At 40.3% G+C, this 23356-nt stretch overlaps 1 protein-coding gene across 1 annotated transcript in view; it reads left to right on the top strand.

Moving 5' to 3' along the window:
• Positions 1 to 23356, top strand: part of TNFRSF21 (TNF receptor superfamily member 21) — a 63868-nt gene that overhangs the window by 31079 nt on the left and 9433 nt on the right. Inside the window, exon 4 of the mRNA XM_033101480.1 lies at positions 11737 to 12002. Within this exon, the coding sequence (XP_032957371.1) occupies positions 11737 to 12002 (266 nt within the window). The remainder of the gene's footprint in view (positions 1 to 11736; positions 12003 to 23356) is intronic.

Raw genomic sequence — 23356 nt, 5'->3', positions numbered from 1 at the left:
TAGTCTGAAATGATGGGGGATGTTTGTCACCAGGTTCACCCTTAAGGGATCCCAAGGTAAAGGAAAGATTAGGACATTTAAGAAATGACTTGTTATTAAACTGCTTCACTTGTGTTATTTTACTGTAATTATATGTATTTGAACACTAAGTTGAAGGCACTAAGTCTTAGAACCAGAGCTTACTATTACTAGACTTTAGTTATATAACGTGTTTGTTTTAGCTTTAGTTTGGGAAAACTTCAAATTGGAGAGCAATGAAGATCATGGAAAATTTAGTCTTTGTGTGTGTGTGTGTGTGTGTGTGTGTGTGTGTGTGTGTGTGTATGAGTCAGAGTTAGTAGAGACTCGTTTAGTCCAATTCTCTCACTTTGCAGAAGCTGAAACTGAGGTCCAGGGAAGAATGGTGACCTTGGGTACAAGGTCATGTTGCCAGTTGGGTTGAAAAGGAGACCAGAATTTGGGTCTCCTGACTCCTGGGACAGTGCCCTTTATAGTTCACATGTTGCCACAAGTGCTGCAGGGTTCTGTTCAGTACAGAGCATATCGTGATTGAAAACAATCACTCGAGTTTCTCGAGAAAATGGAGAGGCCGTTTGCCTGTGAGGATACCGGAGGCTGAGGCTGCAGGAGCGAAAGAACTTAGCCCTTTGTCAGGGACTCAGGAGGTGGATGGAGGAGAGGGGATTGAAGGCACGTTCAGAGGAGGAACGTCTCCTAACTTGTGTCTCCCCAGAGTGTCTTCATGATAAGAGTGATGGTCCCTAGATGATAAGTCAGTCAAAGGGGGTGTGGTACATGTCTACCTGGGCTGAGCATCTTAACTGGATGATTTCAGACTATGGGAGGTGAAGGAGCTGGTGGCTGGGAGATGAATTCGGAGATCTTGGCTGCAGGTGAAAGTAAAGAAATTCTTAAAGCTTTTCAAGCTACACAAAACCTTTCCTACACAAAAGCATTCTCCATTTCTCCTTTCCTTACTCCTTCTTAGCCTGTCCCTCCAAGGTTCAAACGCCTTTCTGCTGCTCTTGGTATTCTCTGACTTCATGTCCTTGTCCAGGATAAGTCTATAAACATATTTCTCTGGGTAATGCTTTATTATCAACACACTAGATTGGGGAGAGGGAGAGAAATAATAATACTTCATGTTTATTGAATGTTTACTATGTGCCAGGCACTATTTTCTGGGATTTACATGTATTTTTTTCATTTGATTCTCAGAACAGCTGTATAATGTCAGGATCATGCCCATTTTACATATTAGGAACATAGGCACGGAAAGGTTACATGACTTGACGAAGGTCACACCTCAAGTCAGTGATGAACCAAGCAGTTGGCTTTGGATCCTGAGCTGGTAACTAATGTGCTAAACTGATTGTCACTCTGGTCCCTGTCTTTTCAAGAAGGGGGGTTGGGTGGAGGTGAGGACAGACAGGACCTAGAGCATCATAAATATGTCACTGTAACATTATTTTCCTTTAATTCTATTTGTCTCCCTTTCAATGACCCTGTAATGGTGAAAGGGGATTGGTGGGGAGACATATGCAAATGATTTATATTCAAAGAAGCAACCAAGACTCAGAAAGACAGATTAGTAACACTTAGCCCTGGGAGGGAGCACACTGGAGTGAAAGATGAGGACTGAGGGGTCAGATTGGCCCAGGTTTTGAATATGAGCCCTCGCTATGTAACTATGCTAAACTCCTGAACCGCATTACAATTTTCTCATCTGTAATGTGGACATAACTTCTATATCATGGGGTAGTTCAGGAAGATTGAACGGGATCATATGTAACATTGATAAAGCTGCTAGCTCAGCTTTCCTTTCTTTCTCTTCCCCCACGAGAAAGTCAGGGAGTTAAGCTGTATAGGGAGTGAAGCACTGATGGAGAGCTGAGGTCAGGGAAGAGGGACAGTTATATTTGATTTTCAGCCAAGAAGAAATCCACGAAGGGTCAAATTTAAGGGGTCCTGTGGACCAGGAGAAATGTCTGCTGAGAGAACCTCTGTGCTAGGCACTGTGGCCAAAACATGTCTTGGAGTAGGAGGGACCAGTACAGAAAGAACTGAACAAGAAAACGACTGTGGCACATGTAGTCTGATTCTCAGCATTCTAGAGAGTGAATGGAAGGGACTTTGCTCACCTGGCCTGCTCCTGGGGTGTGAGGAGCACCTGCTGAGGTGATAGTGCAGCCTGGGGAAAGGGAAGAAGGGAAGCATCCATGCACAGGGGAAAATGGAAACCTCAGCAGGAGATGCCTGGAGCGGGGCAGCATTGGTTGGGAGAGGGAAGCTGTGCAAAGGGAGGGACCTCGTGGGGCCTGATTTTTGCTCACTTGTATGGTGAAGGCCTTGGATTCAAGTATGTCTAACATCTCCTTCCATTCTAAAATCCCGTCCTTCAGTGATGCAAAAGCTGAAATATGAAGTTGAAAACAGCCCACAACCAAACCCTTTCCAATAGCTCAAGCTTGAAACCCAAAAACAAAATGGAAGTGCAGACCAGGTGGCTTGGTGGTTGACCCTTTTATTTGCATAGCTTTGATGTGCCAATCTGTCTGTAAAGACCAGACTGCTCTTAGGGGAAACAATGCCACCAAAGAACCAGGACAAAATTGGCTTAGTGCACCTATTTAAAAAGTTCAGACACTGTCCTTGAGTCAAGCTATATTTTAGAACCAGAGTTCCTGGTAATGTATTTTTTATTTCTTTCACGCTGTAACTCACTGCTCCAGCAAAATGTGACATCATCTCACCTTATCTAGCAAACAAACAGAAATGAATCCCTTTCTCATCTCTGCTGTCTTTAGGTTTTACTCAGTAACAAGCTTGTTCTTGGTTCAGTCCTTTATGAATCCCAGCAACAGGCTTAGGAAAAATGCTTCCTTCTTGAATTGTGGTTCCTCCTTTAGGATTGTTTAGGTGTGGAAGAACCGTCCTTTACTTGGGGGCTGTGAAGGAAATGCATCTCCCAGATTCACAGCTCTGCAGACTTTGTCTTCTCCCCAGGGTAAGCAGTAAGATGCAGTCCAGTTGTTGGAATGAAGTGTGATTGTGTTTTTTGTATAAATAGTTCCCGGAGGTTGCAGTGGTTGGTTAAGTTGACAGATGCTGAGTAACTGAAAGCTGTGCCTTGGACATAGTTGAACAATATCAATACAATCTTCAATCAGGTTGCAGTAATGACTTATGAAAACATTTCAGCTGAAGTATTAAAACCACCATATACAGTGTTCAGGAATGAAGGACCAAGGAACTGTGTTAGGAATTCGATAATAAGTACTTCTCCACTTCATGTTTTTCTAAAATGAGGTTACGAGGTGTTTGCTACTACCAACACAGGCAAGATCACAAGGTGATCTGAGAATGCAAAGATGATATAAGCTGTGACTACTGATATATATTTTTAACCTTATAAGAGAGGTTTCTGCTACCATTAAGCCTTCATTGTTTACTTTTCTTTAACAAAGATTTAACGTTTACCAAGTGCCATATCCTGTTTAAGCATTTTATAAAGATTAACTTAATTTTCTTAACCTATGAGGTAGGCGACTATCATTGCCATTTTAGAGAGGGGGAAACTGATGTACAGAGAATCTTTCCCAAGTGGCAGTGCCAGGTTTTAAACTCGGGCTCCAGTCTGACTCTACACATTGACCCTTGATTCTTAGAATCTGGATTTATAAAACTCTGGATTTTAATTTTTCCAAGTTAGAAATTTCTGCGGTTTCTGTGGTTGATTTTTTTTTTCTTTTACCATGCTCAAGCAAGAAAAATTTATCTCCCTTATTAGCAAAACCCAGCTTGCTTGTTCTGAAATGAAACAACTACAAAATTGTCACCAATAGAATGAGTTTTCCTTTGTAGAAGTCGCTCCGATTTCCCAGTTTTTCCTTGGCTCGCTGGAAATGGAAACATTCTAAAGCCAGATACCCAATGGCTGACGGCTCCAAGGGCTGTTTTAAAAAAGAAGGGCTGTTTCAAAGAAGTCAGGGGTGATGGAGGCCTGCTAATCTAAACTCACATCTGTTGAACTTGGTGGGTTTCTCAGCACCAGGCAGTGGCGGCGGCAGCTGCTGCAACCAAAGAAGCCTTCCTTCCTTTGCCAGAAGCCTCCTTGACTAAAAATTCCAGACAGTCATCCTGTCTGTCAGCCCAAATTTCCTATAGGAAGTAGACTTGAAGTGTAAACACACCGAGAAGCCTGGGCTGAAGGGAGCAGATTATTCCCTTGAAGAGGCTGCTGTGTCCCAGCGCTCTGCCCCCAGGGCTGCCCCAGCCACAGGGATTTTTTCGGTGGAAGGAATAGGTGGGCTCTTTCCACCTCTACCCAACCACCCCTCTGCCTTTTCTACCTTTGCTTCCAGCAATGCCTTTTCCTGCAGACAGCACCTTTCCGTTTAACCTCTTAGGATATTTGCGGATTATAAAGCACACAGAACTGTTGCAGGAGAAAAGCCTCTTATTTGCTATAGTCTAAAAAGCGTTATCTTGTGCAGAGTGGCTAAAGACACAGTGACCGGAGACAAATAGCCACTGTGGCCTTTGCCCTGGGGCGTCAGCGGCTGCTGTCCTCCCCAGGCCCACCCACTGATGATTTCTTCCTCTAGGCTTTAGAAGGAAGGTATTTATTTTTTCTAAATGCATATTTTATTATATAATGTATCTAACCTTTAATTGAATCCACTTGGGATATTGAAAAACAAATTAGCATTTTCACCATGTAGGACTGAAATGCAAAAAAAAAAAAAAATCCTTAAAAATTATTGTCCTCAATCCACCTGGTCAGGTATTATGTAAGCGATTTTGCAGAGGATGAGGAATTTCTAGACTTTTGTTCATCATTCTTCAGTGTCTCTAACATTGCAGTGTACGTACAGAATTCCACATATTAGGTGTGTTGATGATATATTGAATTTTGAAAACTAGGTGGGTTCAAGTTTATAAATTAGAAAAATAACGTTTGATTTCATCAAATCTAAGGCACCATTGATCAATGGTGAGACATACCATTCATTATTTTATACACCACGAAGGAAAAAAACCCCACCGCAACCAAGCTATGAAAAGGCATTGATTAAAATATGTGCATTCAGATGTCTTAGAATCAGTGAAGTATGGGAAGATTTTAGGCACAATCTTGCCTCTTTTCCATAGAGTTTGACAACGATTCCAACTGTGTTGTATAGGTCTCAGGTGGAATGAAATAAAAGATGACTAGTTTTCCTCACAGCATCAGTGATATCTGTTTCTTCCATCTGGAAAATTGTCTGCTGTTTTGTTTTGATAGTTTGTCATTGGTAAACATTCTGTCCGTTAACTCCATGAGACCTTCACATGGTGGTTTTTAGTAGCTCCCAAGTCGTCAGAGCTTACTTACAGTGATTGTCCATTGAACCTTCTGCTTCAGAAATCACTTTTTGAGTTTAAAATGAAATTGAATCATTTCCTTCAACTTTTACACCTCAGCTAGGAAAGGAGTCGTTTTTTAACTCAGGGCAAACCAAGTTCCCAGTGCTGATAAAGCAGTTTCTTGGGTGATGTGTTGGGAGTGATCCCTGTTGACATACCATTTTTTAACCATCCTGTGATATACTGGTTACTGCAAAACACATATACATGTGGGATTGTTGCAGGTCAGAGAGACTATTGCCTGGATGGCTTATCTCTGCAGTGGGAGAGCCCAGGAAAACTTAGCTTCTTGTGAGCTCGGGTCCCTGACGTGGATATGGTGGACCACCGTCAATGGGAAGAGGACACCCGCAGAAGGAGGAGAGCTTTTTGTACAAGAATTGGGTTCCTGTTCCAGAAAGCATGGGTTCCAACCATTGGTGACCACATGATGGGCCTTCCTTGTCGTTATTATATAGAGTGGAGGTATTGCAGGGCCACACGGCAAGGGTGTGATGGCATGTGGCTGCTCAGGTACTCAGTGCCTTATTACAGATGCTAAGGAGAGCATTCAAGCAAGAAGGGAGAGGTGACAAAAAAGGCTCTCATTCATTCATTCATTCATTCATTCAAAGATACTCGTACTCTTATCAAGTGCCAGACTCTGGGAGGTACTGGGGATAACAGTAATCAAAGAAGATGGGGGCTTGGGCAGAAGTTGGTGGGAAAAGGCATCTCTGAAGACATGACCATTGTACAGGCAAGAACATCCATTCTAAGAATGCTAAAGCCAGGCTTTTATTCAAATTTCCGAACTTGACCTACATTGTTTTGTATATACGTTGTATGTGTTGTGTCCATCTTTGCTCTTTCTTCTGTAACTTGTAAGCCTGAGGTCAGAGCTCATGCCAGTGAAGAGTGTCCGCCGGGTGTGGCGGGGATCAGGGTGGTGTTTAAAGGGGAAGTAGACTTGAGCACAAGTAGACTTGAGCACAGCTCTCCTCTTTTCATGTGTGTATCTCAGGAGACTGCTGTGTGTGTGTGGAGAAACCAGCACAGGGGTAACCATGGAGTCATCTGTCCTGGGAGGAGGTGGTGCATTAATTACCTCTGCGGGCATTTTCTCATTGTTTGTCCCTCTGCTTCTCTTTCCAAAAGGATAATGAGAACTGACATTTAATGAATATGGGAGATGCGGTAGGAATGCTTGAATCTTTTGACTGATGAGAATCTAGTACCGTGAAAAAGTGTATAAACAAATCCATCTCTTCCATTCATCCTTTCTGTGTGAAGCCCGGGTGTACAGTGTGGAACCGAGAGTGCTGAGTTGGGGGTTTCAGGTGGCCTTTGTTTCCTCCAGCTCTGTCATCACTGTCCTTCGTATCTATCTCATCCAGGGAAGGCTTTAATATGAGTTCTTAACGATGGCACTCATTTCAGATATTTATCTCCAAAAGGAAAAAGCTTTAATACCTTCTCTGATTATAAAAGTTAATTCAGGTTTTTATAAAAAGAGGAGGAACGCTTTTTTGCACCCTGGAGCTCACACTGAGCTTTAAAAAAGATCCTCAAATTAGAGGTGTCACCCAGAGATACTATCTAATTCTGAGTTTTAGAACGCAGTGGAAAATGCCCTTTCTTCCGTAATAACCCAGTTGGTCACCTCATGCCTCTCTTCTTGAGCTTCCTCATGGCAGATCTGGGCAGTGTCAGCAGTGTGTACTGTGGTGACGCCGGCATGAGGCGGGGGCAGCAGCAGCGTTTTTCCTTATACACTTGCCTTTCTGTGGATGATGCCCTCTTGTGCAATGGGGCCCTTCCTGACACATACTACTGAGGTTCTGAAAAGCACAGAAAGCCAGGATTCTGGCGCTTGGCTTCATTGTTCAGCACCTACAATCCTGGTGCTAAAACATTTGTCTCTGCACAGCTCCTCCCACCTTTTAGGTGCACTGCTCCCGTGATATTTGTCAATACAGAAATGGAGGGGACAGGGCCGGAGAACCAGTGTGCACTGTGGTGCTGTGCTTGACACCATAAATCTCTCTACCACCCTATGAAATAAGAGGTGGTATTTTCATTTTACTGATGTGGACACTGATACCTTAGAGGTTTGTCGTCCGCCCAAGGTCATGGAGTTGGATACCGTATTTTGTGATTACAAAGTTCATGTTCATGATCTTTTCACTACTTGCACCTTAAAATTTCACAAGCCATACCTGGGGCCAGGGCCACCTTTTCATACATCACTCCCGGCAAGTACAGACGCTGATTTATAGGGCCTGACTCCTTTGATGACTTGTTTAGAAACTTCAGCCATTCCCAGAGTTGGGAATGGACCTGACGTCATAGAAAAAGCAAAGTTAAGCTCCATGCCTCTATCAGCACAGTGGAATGAAGGTTGTTTCTTTTCAACCTAAGAAAAAAGAGACTTAGCATAATAGTCAGCTAAACAATTCAGGTCAATTCAACACATAGTAACTCTCCAGTCTAGATGGAAACTCTTGGAACTCTGATGCAAAGATGACCAAGCAGAGAATTGGTCTCTATTTCATTTACTGTCATTTCACATTGAGGTTAATAATGAGAATGGAAACTTTTGTTGTTGTTTTGTGTATGTGTTTTCTTTTAACAAAGTGCTTTTCTAAGTACTTATGCTGTTTGATAGTCTAGGTCTCTTTAAATTGCTATAGTTTCAGGGATTGGTGAACTACAGCACATGTCATATCCAGCCCACCATTAGTTTTTGTAAATAAAGTTTTAATTAGAACACAACTACACCTGTTTGTATTGTCTAGGGCTGCTTTCAAGTTTCAACAGCAGAGCTGAGTTTTGATAGAGATCATACGGTTCTCAAAGTCTAAAATATTTACTGTTGCACTTTGTGGACAAGTTTGCTGAACTCTTTTTTTTTAAGGTACCATAGTTTTAAAGAAAAGAAATAAACTTGCTAGCCCCCAGAGAAAACTTTCCTAGCAGATGCTTGGAAATAACCGGCCAGGAAGAAGCATACACACCATGGCCAACATTGAGTGCATTCATATGTAGACTAGATGGCCATGTCCTAGAAACATAATTCCAGTGAATAATGACGCTCCTCCACTCCATTACATTTCCTGTTAACCACAGTAGAAGCACCACTAACTAGCTGGGTGACCTTGAACTGGACAGCAACCTTTCTAACATGAGATTCCTCATCAATCAAATCAAACACTTAAAAAAAATATGTATCCCACGTAATAGTATGTGCATATATAAAGTATACATAAATACATGTTATTTAAATGTGTGTTTTATATATATATATATATATATATATATATATATATATAGTTTAAAAAGGAATGATAAATACCAAATCAAGTAACAAAATGAAACGAAGACCCATTGTTTTTTCACCATCTAGTTTAGAAACCAGAACGTTGTAAATAGCTCTGAATTTCCTGCTGTGCACCCGCCCCGTAATATTCTCCACCCTCCCTGTAACCACCTCAATGTGGTTTAATCATCCTATTGCTTTGCTCTATAGTTGTATTAATTTTGCCTAAAACTTTTTTTCTAAAGAAAGAACACTTTCAAAGGCCACAACTTTTGTGTTTCATTGGCGTTACCACATTTTCTGAGTGATAAACTCTTTTTGTTTTAAAAGTTCCTAAGGGCTATCGGGCCAGCAAACATGGTAACACAGTGGCTGCTCAATAAATTCTCTTGAAATATTCTGCACTTTTTTTCCTTTCTCCTTGGTGGTCAGGTGGGGACAAGGGGCATCAAACTCACCGGCTAGTTCAGACTGGTCTCACTTTGCCCGGCTGGGGTTTTGCGATTGTGTGCTAGGCTGAAAGGCTAGGATCTCCAGAGGGAGCCATTGTCTCTGCCATCTTTAGATTGATCAACTCTGCCGTGGGAGGGGACAGTGGTGTAGAACACTACTGACCAGAGCCGGTTTGTGTGAGTTGACTCCATGTTTTCATAGTAAATGAATAAGGTGAAACTGAATTCGCAGGCCTTAAATTTAGCTTCTAGTCAATTTCAGTTGAAGGAAAAATCTCATTGTATCTATTCTTTGTGTTTTTCTTTTTTCCTTTATTTTGTGGCTGAAAAAAAAAGTATAAATGCTGGGTTTTAGAAGAAGGAGCTGTTGTTAAGCGTAAACCTTTTCAACTCTGTAATTACTCTATAAAGGCTGTATATTTGCATCAGAAATGCATGCAGTCTTAAGTTATAGTACCTAGTATATGGAGCATTTATAATGATGGGGTACTTCCAAAAATAAATCAACTCTATAGAAAATGTTAATCAGCTCATCCCCAGGGACCATAGTGGGTATCTCCATTGTACAAATGAGGAAATGGACATGACAGTTAGTGGTTTGCCCAAAGCCACACTGTCATTGGCATTATGAAGATGTAAGCAATGGACCAACACACAAGAAAAGAGTCATGTTTTAATGTAAGACACAGTGGACCTTAGTCAAATTGACCTAAATTAAGATACAGGGGCTAACAAGCCTTCTGGTGTTTGGCACAGTCTACCAGGTTCACCACAAAGAGCTGCCTTGACTCCTCAAAGTTACCTGTGGGGTTTTAAATAGGACACGGGTTTTTGAGGAGTCTGCTTGAAATCAAAAGCTCTGTATCTGGCTAAACATTGTTATAAAAACTGACAAGGAACTGGTTTAAGTATATTTTCACTGCCAAAGAAAATTGTGTGAGAAGTACAATAATGTCTCGATTTGTGGCATTCTTCTTTTACAGTGGACAAGAAAGCAGCCTCCCCTAGGAACTTCTTTTTTTCGAAAACCATTATCAGGAGGTTGATTCAGAATGTGTATGCAGGCTTCGAAATCATCTGCCTGATTATAATTTATGGTAGAGGAAGGATTTATATCAAAGAACCACAGAGTCCTCCATTTTCAAATAAACTTCTAGAATTGCTCTTTTCCTAGGCAAAAATTGATAGCTCAATTTATAAATTTCCCCCTCAACAACTGATTGGAACAAAAAAAATTTTTTTTCTTAGTTAACCTCTAGTTAATTGAAAAATTCAATTAACTGTAACAGAAAGGTCCTCTTAATTCCCCTCTTTTCCTTTCTTCACTGAGCTTCACTCGGTGATGTGGCCCCATTTTGTTTATTGAGTAGTAAATGTTAAGACATTGTTCAGTATAATAACTCTGTTATCAGGGCCTGTGAGTGTGGCCTCATTGGAAGAAGACATGGTATTGACTCAGAGACCTCACTTATCTGTTGTGGTAAACGACCATTGCCCTTCCCGCGAGGTTACATACACACCCCATGTATATAAATTTGGGCAAGGCCAATGTGTAATTATAGAGAGAAGATACAGTAAAGAGGAAGACACTTCAAAGCATGCTACTCAGTGAAAGCTGCCCCTCACAGAGGGTCAGTCCCGGGTGCCTTTCCTGAGTTTGCAGAGTCCGAGACTTGATTTCAGCATTTCACCTTGTATTCATTAGATTTGGGGACTGCAGACCCACCGCTAAGTTTACAAGTGACTGATAAGCCAGACAATGCATAATATTATCCAGTAAACGGGGCTCAACACCCAACCCACCTACCTTTGTGATATTAGGCAAATTGCATAACTTTTCTAAGTTTTTTTCTTACCTGTGCAATTGGAATGTTAATGCTTTATAAAGATGTTCAATGAGCGAATGCCTTAACATAATGCCTGGAAGATAATGGCTATTGTTAGCATAGTGTCATTTTTTGCTGTTGTCTTCATCATAACTGCTAGTCAATTTAAGAGACTGAATAATAGATCAGAAAATTGCTTCTTGAGCATAAATTAGAGCACAAGAATTCAGAAGTACTTAAAGGAATGCCTCCATTGGGCTGGAACAGCTGGGTACTGTGTCAGCTGACATATTGGACACCCTTGCCAGAATCTGAACACCCTTTACCCACCCAGACAGTGCTGGATAAACTCCACTGCAGTTTTAACCTGTGGCTTATCTTTTTCTAGATTTCATGAAGTCACTGCTTTTTAAATCCGGGAGCCTCTGATTTATTTGGTTCCAGTTGTTTTTAGCAGAATGATTCCTTTGTTTGGGTTTGACTTCCAAAACATCTTTTAAGGGTGATTTACTATACTTTCAGGATTGCTGCTGCTTCTAAGTTCCACATTCAGGAAGTGAAATTCGCAGGAGGGTACCTAACTCGTCTGCAGGATGGGCCACCTGTGCTAAGCGCTTACAGAAGGCAGTGCTTTCCCCCGACGTATAACAATAAGCGTGCTTTTTTTAGTTCATTGAAACAGAGCGGCCTTAGATAAAACCTTCTCTCACATGCATGTATTTTTTGTCTCTCCCTTTGGTCTCTGGAGTAGGTATTGACATCCTGAAGCTTGTAGCAGCACAAGTGGGAAGCCAGTGGAAGGATATCTATCAGTTTCTGTGCAATGCCAGTGAGAGGGAAGTCGCCGCCTTCTCCAACGGGTACACAGCGGACCATGAACGAGCCTACGCAGCTCTGCAGCACTGGACCATCCGGGGGCCCGAGGCCAGCCTCGCACAGCTCATTAGCGCTCTGCGCCAGCACCGGCGCAATGATGTAGTGGAGAAGATTCGTGGACTGATGGAAGATACGGCCCAGGTAACGTAGTTCAGGTCGTCTGCCTTTCCCACTAACTTTTTGGTTCCTGTGCTTCAGATTTTACCAGGTATATGTAATAAGGAAAAGTAACTGGTATTTGGTGTTTAGGTACGTGTGTACACAGACACACACGTGCGCGCATACACACACACACAGCCTTCAGGGTGGTAGTTCTCAGAGGCTGTCCATAGAATAATCTAGACAACTTTAAAAGAATTCTGATACTTGGACCCCCACTGTACAACAGTCAAATCAAGACTAAGAATCTGTTTGTTGGTTTATTTTCCTATGCCCTTTCCCCTCTAGAGGATGTTTACTGTGATGTGACTTAGAAGGCTCCATTTTATCCCCTGAGCATGCTGATGGTGCAGTCAGCAGTTAGTGACAGGATTCGTCCTCCCCCGTGGGCTTGTTCAATCCCTACATCAGATTGGAAGGGAGGGGACCCAGGCCTGTGATTTATTTATAGTATCTGGTCAGTGAGCCCTGGCTTTGGAGCCAGATAGTACCGGATTTGAATCCTGGCTCGGACACTTACTAGCTAGGTGACCAAGGGTAAGTTACTTCAACTTTTTCTGCTTGTTATTTCATTTGTAAGCGAACTTTATTTCACAGGGCTAATTAAGACTAGAAATAAAGTATACAAAATGCCTGACACATTGAAAGTGTTCTACAATGGTAGTTATATCTATGATGTAACTCATTATATTCAGTCTTTTCTTAATCATAATATGCTTCCCTGAAAGATCATGAATTAAGTATAAATTTGGGTATTGAATTATATTTCTCACAGACTGTGATTAAAGTTCTGGAACATACTCCTAAAGTAAAAAACAAACAAACAAACAAACAAAAGAACTGCCACAGAGACTTGATAAAACCTCTTAAAATTTAAAAGACCTTTCTGCCTATGTTGTTTTCCAGTAATCCAGATTCATTACCTGAATGAGTGAGGGCGAAAGTTTTCTTTTATCAACTCTAATTCACTATTTTTCTGCACCAAATTTTGTATAGCAAGGGACTCAATTTTATATATTGGAAGTCCAAATGCTATTATCTTTTTATACCAACAATATATAGTGTTTTTTCACTGTTGAAGTAAATACTCATCAGGTGGATATTTTATCTAAGTGATTGGATAAAAATTGATAGGTGCCAATTGACTCTGAAGGTGGCCTGTAAAACTCTTGGCATATTTTTAACTTCTTTGAAATGTGAAATTTCAGAAAAAGTATTTGCTGGTAGATGCAGTGGTAAACGTTGAAAGGCACACACCAGTGTCTTGTGACTTTGTGAGAAACAAGCTGAGTAATTATGATTCACAACTAAGACTAGGCTTTAAGTACCTTATTTCCCCGAAAATAAGACCTAGCTGGACAATCAACTCTAATGCATCTTTTGGAGCAAAAATTAATTTAAGACCTGGTCTTATTTTACTATAAGGCCCGGTATAATATAATATAATATAATATAATATAATATAATATAATATAATATAATATAATGTAATATAATATAATATCGGGTCTTGTATTAATTTTTGCTCCAAAAGATGCATTAGAGTTGATTGTCCAGCTAGGTCTTATTTTCGGGGAAACACAGTAGCTGGATTTGGGGAAAGGAAAGGGAGATATTTAACTTCCAATTAAATAAAATAGCTGCAGTTCGAATAAAGGGAGTTCTTGTGCTTCCTTGGAGTGTTGGCTTTAAGGAAGGGACTGGTTGGGCGAGCAGCAGCCTTGAAGAAGGATTTGGATACTTGAGAGTAAGTCACTAGATCTCTTTGGTGGTGCCTATAAGAAAGACGAAATTCGTTTGGATTTTGTTAAATGCAATTTAATAGGCAGAAAGATTATCATCATAATGTATTGTTAAGGAAAAATAAAGTTACTGAACTGTGTGTTTCTCATTAGGAAAAGCAAATGTAAACATGGGAAAATATAAACATAGGAAAATGAAAAAGCATAAGTGTTGAGGTTATGCTATTAAGTCTCGATGGTAGAATTAGACGTGATTTTCTTTTTTTTTAATCATTTTCTATAATAACATTATTTTTGTGATTTTCAATATTTTTCAAAATGACAACCCTGAAGGGTATAAGAGAAAGGATAGGTAAGGCTTTGTTTTATTGTGATAAATTGAGAGAGGGAACGAGCCTCATTTTAATTTAGGGAGAGCAGACAGTAATTTATGTGACAAGCTATTCTTCCTTATTAGGACTAAATGAGGTTTGTGATGTTGGGTCAGATTTGCCAAAAACTCACCAAAACTTACTTCATTATTGGTTTCTGCAAATCCATCTTATTTCCCTGTGTACACTCCGCAATCACCTAGAATTTAGACCCTGTTTTTGGAGTACTTTTCTGGGGGGAGGTAGTAATGGTGGTAGACTATAAGAAATGACTTTTTTTATGTTTTTATGATCGTTCTGTTGAGTTCCTTAAGTGTTTATTGAGCACCTACTTTATTCCAGGCACTGTCATAGTTGCTGGGAACAGTGGGCCCAGTCTCCACGGAGGAGACTGCATATCGAGGAGAATGATTCTTAACAAAAACCACTGGGTCAATGAATAGGAAAAAACACCTGGTCCCCAAGTGCCAAACTCTTGTACCTTTTAGTTCTTTCCTTGCTCTATCTCCTCTATAATACAAAAAGATTCTAATATCTAGTTTATGTTATTTAGTTTTTAAGAAACAGTGGCACCAAAGCATCTTACAGCTTTCTCTTTGGAGCTAGTGTAGCTTATGTGTTATGATGGAGGCTGAGAAGGCAATATAAAGCTTCTTGTTCCATATTTTAATAATGTCCGTCATTGTCTAGCAACATTCTGGACCCAACTCTGACTCTTAATAGCCAGCGAACATGGCTTTCTGGCTGCCAGCTGTTACTAATCACTCAGTATGTAACTGTATGTTCATAGTTTATCTCTAAGATTTGTCAATTCAAACAAGAGAATCAGAATGCAGGGGGCATAATTGAGACTCATTCTTCTCATCTTATGATGGATTTGTATTCTTTGTGTATTGTGGTCCTGCTGGGGATTTGAGATTTTGCCCTAGAAGTTAATGGACTCTTAATGTGTAAAAACAACTGTGTGTGTGTGTGTGTGTGTGTGTGTGTTTAAAAAATGGTTAATGTTTTTTCCTATTCATGAGCCTGAGAGCACCTATCTTATGTTCCACTCAAAGGATTAGCCCCATGTGCCTTTTACTTACCTCTGTCAAGAACAGCTTGTCCGTAATTAACCATGGTGGCCCATTAGACATTGTAAAAAAATTAATTAAATACATTCAGAGTCTTGATTTTTTGAAAATTTTATGCATTAGAAATTATATAGTAAAATTCACATTTTGGTATACTGTTCTTAGAGTTCTTTATTTTTTGTAAGACTTAATTTTTTTGAGCAATTTTAAATTGATAACAAAATTAAGGGGGAGGTACAGAGATTTTCCACATATCCCATGCTCCCACACGGGCATAACCTCCCTCATTATCAATGTCACTCACCTGAATGGCTTATTTCTGATGTCCTTATACTGACACAATCATAATTATCCAAAGTCCATAGTTTATCTTAGGTTTCACGCTTGGTGTTATAGGTTTGGACAAATGTATAATTACATATATTTATCGTTATAATATCATACAGAATATTTTCACTGCCCTAAAAATCCTCTACACTCTGCTTATGGATCTCTTTCCCCCTACCCCACCCCTGGCAACCACTTTTTATTGTCTCCATAGTTTTGCTTTTTCAGAATCTGTTATAGTTGGAATCATACAGTATGTAGCCTTTTCAGACTGGCTTCTTTCACTCAACAATATGCATTTAAGTTTCCTCCATGTCTTTTCATGACTTGATAGCTCATTTGTTTTTAGCGTTGAATAATATTTCATTGTCTGGATGTACCACAGTTTATTTATCCATTCACCCACTTGACTCTTGATTTGAGGTATAAGTCATATTTTTCAGTACTCTCTTCTTTGAAATTCAACACCTAAACTGAACCCAGTCTTCTAGAATTCTATCTATTCTTCCCTGCCATGAGCATTTGAAGAGGCAGCAAAGCAGTAGGACAGTAGTTGCATGTTACTAGGACTTGGCCAAAGCTATTTAAAAGTCAAAACAAAACAAAAACCTAATACTACATTCCAAATTGTATGTTAACCCTTTTTCCATTCTTTTACTTTGATTTTTTTTCCCCTGTAGCTTTATTTAAAGAAGTCTTTTGTAAGTTGCATATATTTAAGGTTTTTAAAAAATCTAGTCTGACAGTTATCATTTAATTAGGGAATTTCAATGTGGTTATATTTTTAATGTAACTACTCATATATTTGGATTTAAATCTACCATCTTATTATTTGTTTTCTATTTGTCCTGTCTGTCCTCTTTTTCTCCCCCCTCTCCTTTCTTGCCTTCTTTTGGAGTAATCAGGTATTTTTTGTTATTCCACTTTTCCTCTTCTATTAGCTTGTTAGTTACACACTTTTTACTTTACTCTTAATGGATACCATGGAGATTACAATACGCACACTTAAATTATGAGAACCGTTTTATAAATGTCCACTTTTTGCTGTTTCCAAACAATATAATAGCCTTAGAAGACTTTAGTCCTTTTTATTCTTCTATTGCATTATGCGTTTCATTGTCATGGATTTTAACACTACACATTTCTTAACCCCCAAAAGGCATAATTACTATGGTTTTACACGGTCAAGCTTCACATAGATTTACCTGCAGATAAATATGTTCTGTTGTTCTTCATTCCTCCCTGCAGCTTCAGCTTCTACCTGAGATCATTTTTCTTTGGCCTAAAGAACCTACTTTTTGTAGGTTTCCAGCAATAAACTCTGTTTTTCTTTGTCTGGAAAATGCCCACTAAATCAGTCGCATTATTTGCCCTTTGTTTTTGAAAGATAGCTAGAAAATAGAATTTAGATTCGATAGTTATTTTCCTGCAGTACTTTCATGCCTGGGTTTACATTTCCCCTGCTTACAGCAAAGGAGATGATGTGATTTTATTTTTAAATCTGTATTACATAACCGGTGAGGTGCGCAATATTATATCATGTACTTCGGGCAATGCAAAGACAAGGGAGTAAGACAAAGTGCCGTCAAGGAAGCTTACAGTTGAATGGGAGAAAATACATAATTTAAGGGAGGGGGTAGGTGCTGGGTGTACAACGAACTAATCAGCCATTAAGGCTGCAAATCGGAACAGCCGTGCAGAGGTGTGTGCCAGGTTAAATTCATGTCCTGGCACCATCTCACTTGGGTGACGTTATGGCCTCTCTGCCTCAGTTTTTTTCCTGAGAAAGCGGGAACACCATGAGTGCCTGCCGTGTGAGCTGTTGTGAGAATTATGTAGGACCCACGGTCAGCATTTAGAGAATGTGTCCTATTAATAGTTGCAATTATTCTCATGCTCTAGAGGCAAGAGAGATGGAAGAATGTTCCTAACTAGCTCCAACTCATACACATAATAGATCCTTTAAATCCTGAACACCGAGGGTTACTTAGTGTCAGGTGTAGAGGTGCTCCCAATTCCAAGATTGCTTAAAGAAGACGGTGGAACACAAGGGTTGCTATCTGGGTTTAGTGCCCAAGAACTGGAAATTCCAGCTAGTTGTAAATATTTATTCCTTACTGCCTGAGCAAATGTTCCTAGGCTGGCAGGGATGTTTTCTCTAGTGAAGAAACAAAGGTGATGGTATGTATGAAGATAACAGCCTGCTGCTGTCAGAAAAAGGGAAACAAAATTGAAGAGCTGAATTTCTAGGTTTTCTTTTGTGTGTGTATTTTTCCCCATTTCTTTTAAGGACTTCCTATATTTAGATAGGCTTAAACAGTGCAATCTTTTTTTCTCTCCCTCCCCGCCCATTCCCCCGTCTCCCCTGTCCCTTCTGCCTTGAAGGACTTGATTTTCTCTATAGGAAACCTTGGCCAAACAATTTTGTTAATTCAGATTTTTCTATTTAAAATGGGAATTCAATTAAATCGAGGTAAACAGCATGTTAAACTGTAAGATATAAAAAAGTGAGGTATTCATGTGATGTTTAGTGGCTAGGTTCAGGAGTAATTGTGATTTGAATTCCAGCATTCTTTCATTGTTTCATTTTGAAAAAGGGAGAAAAAGGAGTTTTATGTACATTTAACAATGATAATATTAAGAGCAACTATAACTTAAAATAATATAAAGTGTTACTTTAGCTGTCTACTTTGACCAGAGATTTACAAATATAAAGAACTCTGGTGCAGGGGAGTTGGGTATTTTATCCTTCTTCTCCTCCTTCCATAAGATTAGATACATTGAAACTACACTGTAATTTAAATAACTAGTGGACCTGAAGCCAATATTGTCATCGTTGTTGACTTGTATGTAGTAGAATGATTCTTTGTTAGGGTATCTTAATCCTTTCCAGAAACCATGAAGAACTGTGGGATAGAGTTCTCTCTCTCTCTCTTTCTCTCTCTCACTCACTCACTCACTCACTCACTCTTTCTCTTGACTACAGTAGACTCTGTGTTGGAGACTGGGTAGCTTTGCTTAGTATAATCAACTAGGAGATTCTTCACAGTGAGAAGAGCACTGGGCATTCTCTTTCTGCGAGGACAAAACCACTGCTTCTGCTGCTGAGGGAACTACAGTTAACTGATTTTTTGCTTACCAGCTGCAGGATGCAGCTGTCCTTATCTATGGTCTGACTGAGACGAGCTAGTTTCAGAAATTTAATATAGTGAGGTCGAATTGAAGCAAATACCAGCTGTACATTTAACTGTTGGCTTTTTGACCATTCAAATTTGTCTTTGTCTTTAATTTGCCAGTTGGTCATCTCTGAGAAAATAGGGATTCTTGTCCTAAGGCCTTAAGATGTTAGCTAAACTTGAATGTATCTAGCCCTTGCCCTCTGTTGCATTACCACATAAATAGACAGGGTCATTTAAGGTCAAGTTAGGTAATTTGGAGGGTGTGGTTGCAGGCTCTGGGGTACTTCTGGGATGGTGAGGAGGAGACATTGTAAAAAGATTGTAGTCCACGCAATATATTCTGTGAAACTGCTATATAGAGGAGGTGAGGTGATATTTTATTTTTTTCCTGAAACATTCAGAAAAGCCTGAGTCTATTAGTTGATAACATTTTCCAGCTCTTTACTCCACACCCTTACTGGCTTTCTCAAAAAGTGCATTAGGGGGAAATCAGAATCAATATTGTAAAAAGAAGCTTATTTTCTCCATTAATTACCAGTGCTGAAGATCATATTTTCTTTTATTTTAAGCCAAAACACCTATCTGGATAAAGCTTAGTAGCTTCCAGTTTTGGCCTAGCTTCTCCATCCTATGTTTGTGAGATTGTCTCTTGATCTGTTATAACCCAAGTGCCAGTAGTGGGTACACTCGTTGAAGAGGAATTGCATCACGGTTAGAAGTAGGTTTTGTTATACACCAGTTAGTTTCAACATTTTAATTGCTTATTCCTCACTATTGAGAGAGACAGCTGTTACTCATGATTTTTCCCATAAAAAAATTGTCACAGAGGCAACTTTGAGTTCTCCACATTTGGGCTGAGTCAGGGGATAGGCTAGAATGACCAACCATTGGAATGGCTTATCGCCCCCAAAAAAGGAAACTAGAGGGGAAAGAAGGACACTTTTTTGTGTGTGTATAATCACAACACTTGGTAAGGCTCTTCTGAGAATGATATAAAACACAGAAACCATACAAGAAAGATTTAACTTCTTAGCAATAAATATACACGTCAGAAAACATATGCAAATCTAAAGACAAAATAATTGGGAGAAGTTGTTTGCAACCTAGGGTATTTTGTTAAAAAATGAAGAGCTTTTACAAATGAATTAAGAGACCAACAACCCAAAAAGAAAAATGGGCAGTCTGTGAACAAGACAGTTCACAGCAAAAGAAAGGCTCTTACAGGTTTTTTAACTTCATGCAGAATAAGGAAAATTCAAAGTGAAACCTACACTGAGATACAATTTTAACCTCTTAGATGGCAAAGAGGGAAAGGTATGAAACCATTCTGTGTTGTGAGGGAATGGAAAGAACAGCATCCACTGCTAATGGGGTGTGTACAGTAGCCCAGTCCCCATGGAGGCCACCTGGCGTTATCTACCAAAGTACACGTCAGTTGACCACTTGACATTCCACTTCTAGGAATATGTCCTCTATGTATTCCCACATACGTCCCATGTATGTGCAGAATGATGCAAGTGCAAGTATTCGTTGTAGCATTATTTGTAATAACAAAAGAGTGGAAGCAACACAAATGCCCTTCAGTAGAAGACAGGTTTTGTAAGCCATAGGACATCCATACAGTGGAACAGTATGAACTTGTCAAAAACAGTCAACTCTTTATATGCTAACCTCAGAACTGTTTTTAAATGGAAAAAGACAAATGTAGAGCAGTGAGTACACTGTGTGTGTGTGTGTGTGTGCCACCATCTTGGAAAAAAAATTGTAAAAAATAAAGAAAGAAGAGCTGGGGTGGGGTAGACTATGTGTACCTATTTATTGGTGTAAGGGCAGACTGTCTCTGGAAGACTGCATAGGGAATTGGTAACAGTAGTTACCACTCGGTGTGGAACTGAGTAGCTGAGATCTGGAAGCCAGAGGTTGAAGTCAGAGGTTAATGAGAGAATTATTTTTCACGGTATCCTCTTTTGTACCTTTGGAATTGTGTACCACATATATTCGAATTCTAATGGCACCAATCCAACTAAATCATTCTGTTAAAGGATGCTAATTTAATCAAATTTGCCAAGTTCAAAACCCTTGAGTCACAGATGAGCTTGAGCCTTCTTACGTCAAGGTCATGAGTTTTCCTATGAACTTTCTGTCCTCCACAGTGTCTTAAGATAGGCTTATAAGACGCGAGCAACTTTTCCTCATGGTTAGAGTTGTCCAAAGGATTTTTTGTGGAAAGCCTTCCTAAGACTATGTCTCATTGAGTGACGTTTAGGGAAACCCAAGTCATTTCCAGCCGTGTTATCTCCTCATGGAAGGCTCGATTGTACATTTGAATGTGAGTGGGCACCGGCTCTCAACCAAGGGAGCCCACGTACTAATCCTCACTTCCTTTGTTGAGAAAGCCAGTGAGTGAGTCAGCTCAGGGCTGTAACATTAGTGTTGATGTCAGCGGCCTGGACAGTTCGCAGACACATGCCCCAGCAGCTGGGCAGGGCACGTCTCCCTTCCTCCTCCCTCCGGAGCCAGCTGGTTCTTACCAGCTTTGTGCAGCTCTACTTGTTGTGACTTCCTGTGGTTTTTCCCCAGGCATCCAGAAGAAGAATTCTCTTGCTTAGGGCAAGGGTTGGCCACCCACACCTTGATTTAAATGTGAGTGGATTTGTAGCCTTTGGGATTCTGTTTTGAAATCCTCTTACAAATGCTCAGAATTAGCAGAGGACATATATACACAAGGATATAGCCACTACCTTGATTAGGGCCTAGGGTACTGAAGGGAGAAACACACCATGGCCAGCTAACCTGGGCTAAAGTTTAAATGTAGTCTTAGGTGTTAAGGTTGCAGTTGAAACAAAATCATTTCATTATCCTATGCTTGGCCATATCCAAGGTAGATAAGAGGTGTTTGTTTTTTTTAAAATCCCCAGTGGTTTTGGCATTTTTCAATCAAGTGAATTCTGTGAGCCTCCTGAGTGTTGTGGCTGCTTGCTGGCAGGTTGTGAAAGAAATCATGAGGCAGGTAGAAATTAAGAAGGAAGATTTGTTCAAGTGTTAGGTAGAAGTTAGAAAATGTAAGAGGAGGAGGGAGGGTGGGGGTCCACAGTGCCTACAGAAAAAGCTCTTCACTAGCTTGGATTAACAGCCTCCAGCCACATATCTGTTTTTACAACAACAGATGACAAGACATGGTCTGGAGCAAGACAAGGATCTGAGTCAACAGGCCTCCACCCATCTTCTTAGGAGGGCAGTCTCTCCTGTGGAAGAGCATGCCCCAATTTTCCCGCCAAATCAACATGTAATTCCCTGACTCCACCCAGCAAACTTTAAGTCCTTGAGACAAGGGTTCTCTGGACCTCACTCCTTGCTCTCTCCACCTTTCTCTCTCTCTCTCTCTCTCTCTCTCTCTCTCTCTCTCTCTCTCTCTCTCTCTCTCTATCCGACCCCCTCAGCTAGGCCCGTTCTCTTCCCTGAGAACTGTCAGTAATAAACCCTGCTTGCATATTAATCAGCTTGCTGACCTTTGATTCTTCACTGTGTTGACAAGAAGAACCGAGACTCCAGTAACAAAAGTGAGAGGAGGGTCGGCTGGGCAGAATCTGTTAGAGACTACAGCCCTGAGTTTTCGTTTGATCTGAAGTTTTATATTTTCTAACCAGGATGTAAATTGCTTCGGCCTGTATGTAATGAAATCTGTTATGCTCCACTTGGTCCGTTGAAGTGCGGGAAGGAAGGTGTGGTTAAACTGGTTAGGGCAACCTTTGTACATGTTTTGTAAATTTAAGTTGGAGCCAAGAGTGGATCCTATACAGATGTAAAAACCTCTCCCAAGTTACCATGCCAGGCTTGGAAGGACGAAGTAAACAGAAACATTGAAACTGGTATGCACAATAAATGTATAGTAAACAGAGTCAGGTTTGGTGAAAGGAGGCCAAGAAAAGTAAAAGCTTGCAAAAAGTCCCAAGCTAAATTACACTTCTTAAATGAAATTATACCAGAGGTCCAAATCTCAAAAACTGAAGATTTAGTGCCACCATTACAATCTACCCTGTCTTGTCACTGAGTGTGGGTGAGTTCGTTCTGCAGGACCTGCTGTTGGCTCCCCGCTCACCTGGGCAGTACACGGTGTTCACTCAGCTCTGCAATCTCTGTGGTCTGGCACAGGGCTTTCCAGGGAAGCTGAGCAGGGCATCTTGGCATTGTACTCCTGTTCCTGCTTCCGTCCCATGATCTCTAACGACTCCAGGGAGATCTAGACAGCATAAGGCCAACAATGTCTATTTGCCAATCGATGATTTAGATTTGTGTTAGTGCTGTTCCCTACTTATGCAATGGAAGCCCCTTCTTGCTCCTTTTCCTGTGGTCTGGACTGGGCAGAAGAAAAAGAAGGAAAGATCACAAAAGACTAAACAATCAGAAGACTAGGAAAAGTTTGGGGAATTTTTGTCATAAGGCTATTTGGCTCTTAGCCCACCTTTTTAATTTATTTTCCTAAGGTTTAAAAATAAGACTTACAAAACAAAGTAAAGTTGAAAGCACCACCCATAAACCTACCACCTAGATTCAATAATTATTCACATTTTGTCATTTGGCTTTATTGACTATATATGTGAGTGTATATTTCTAGTTCATATTTCTATTTCTAAGACTTTCTTC

This window comes from Rhinolophus ferrumequinum, chromosome 3, assembly GCF_004115265.2.
Source record: "Rhinolophus ferrumequinum isolate MPI-CBG mRhiFer1 chromosome 3, mRhiFer1_v1.p, whole genome shotgun sequence".
Lineage (NCBI taxonomy): Eukaryota > Metazoa > Chordata > Mammalia > Chiroptera > Rhinolophidae > Rhinolophus > Rhinolophus ferrumequinum.
The sequence above is the reverse complement of the archived record's forward strand: the minus strand, read 5'-3'. Positions and strand labels throughout refer to the sequence as shown.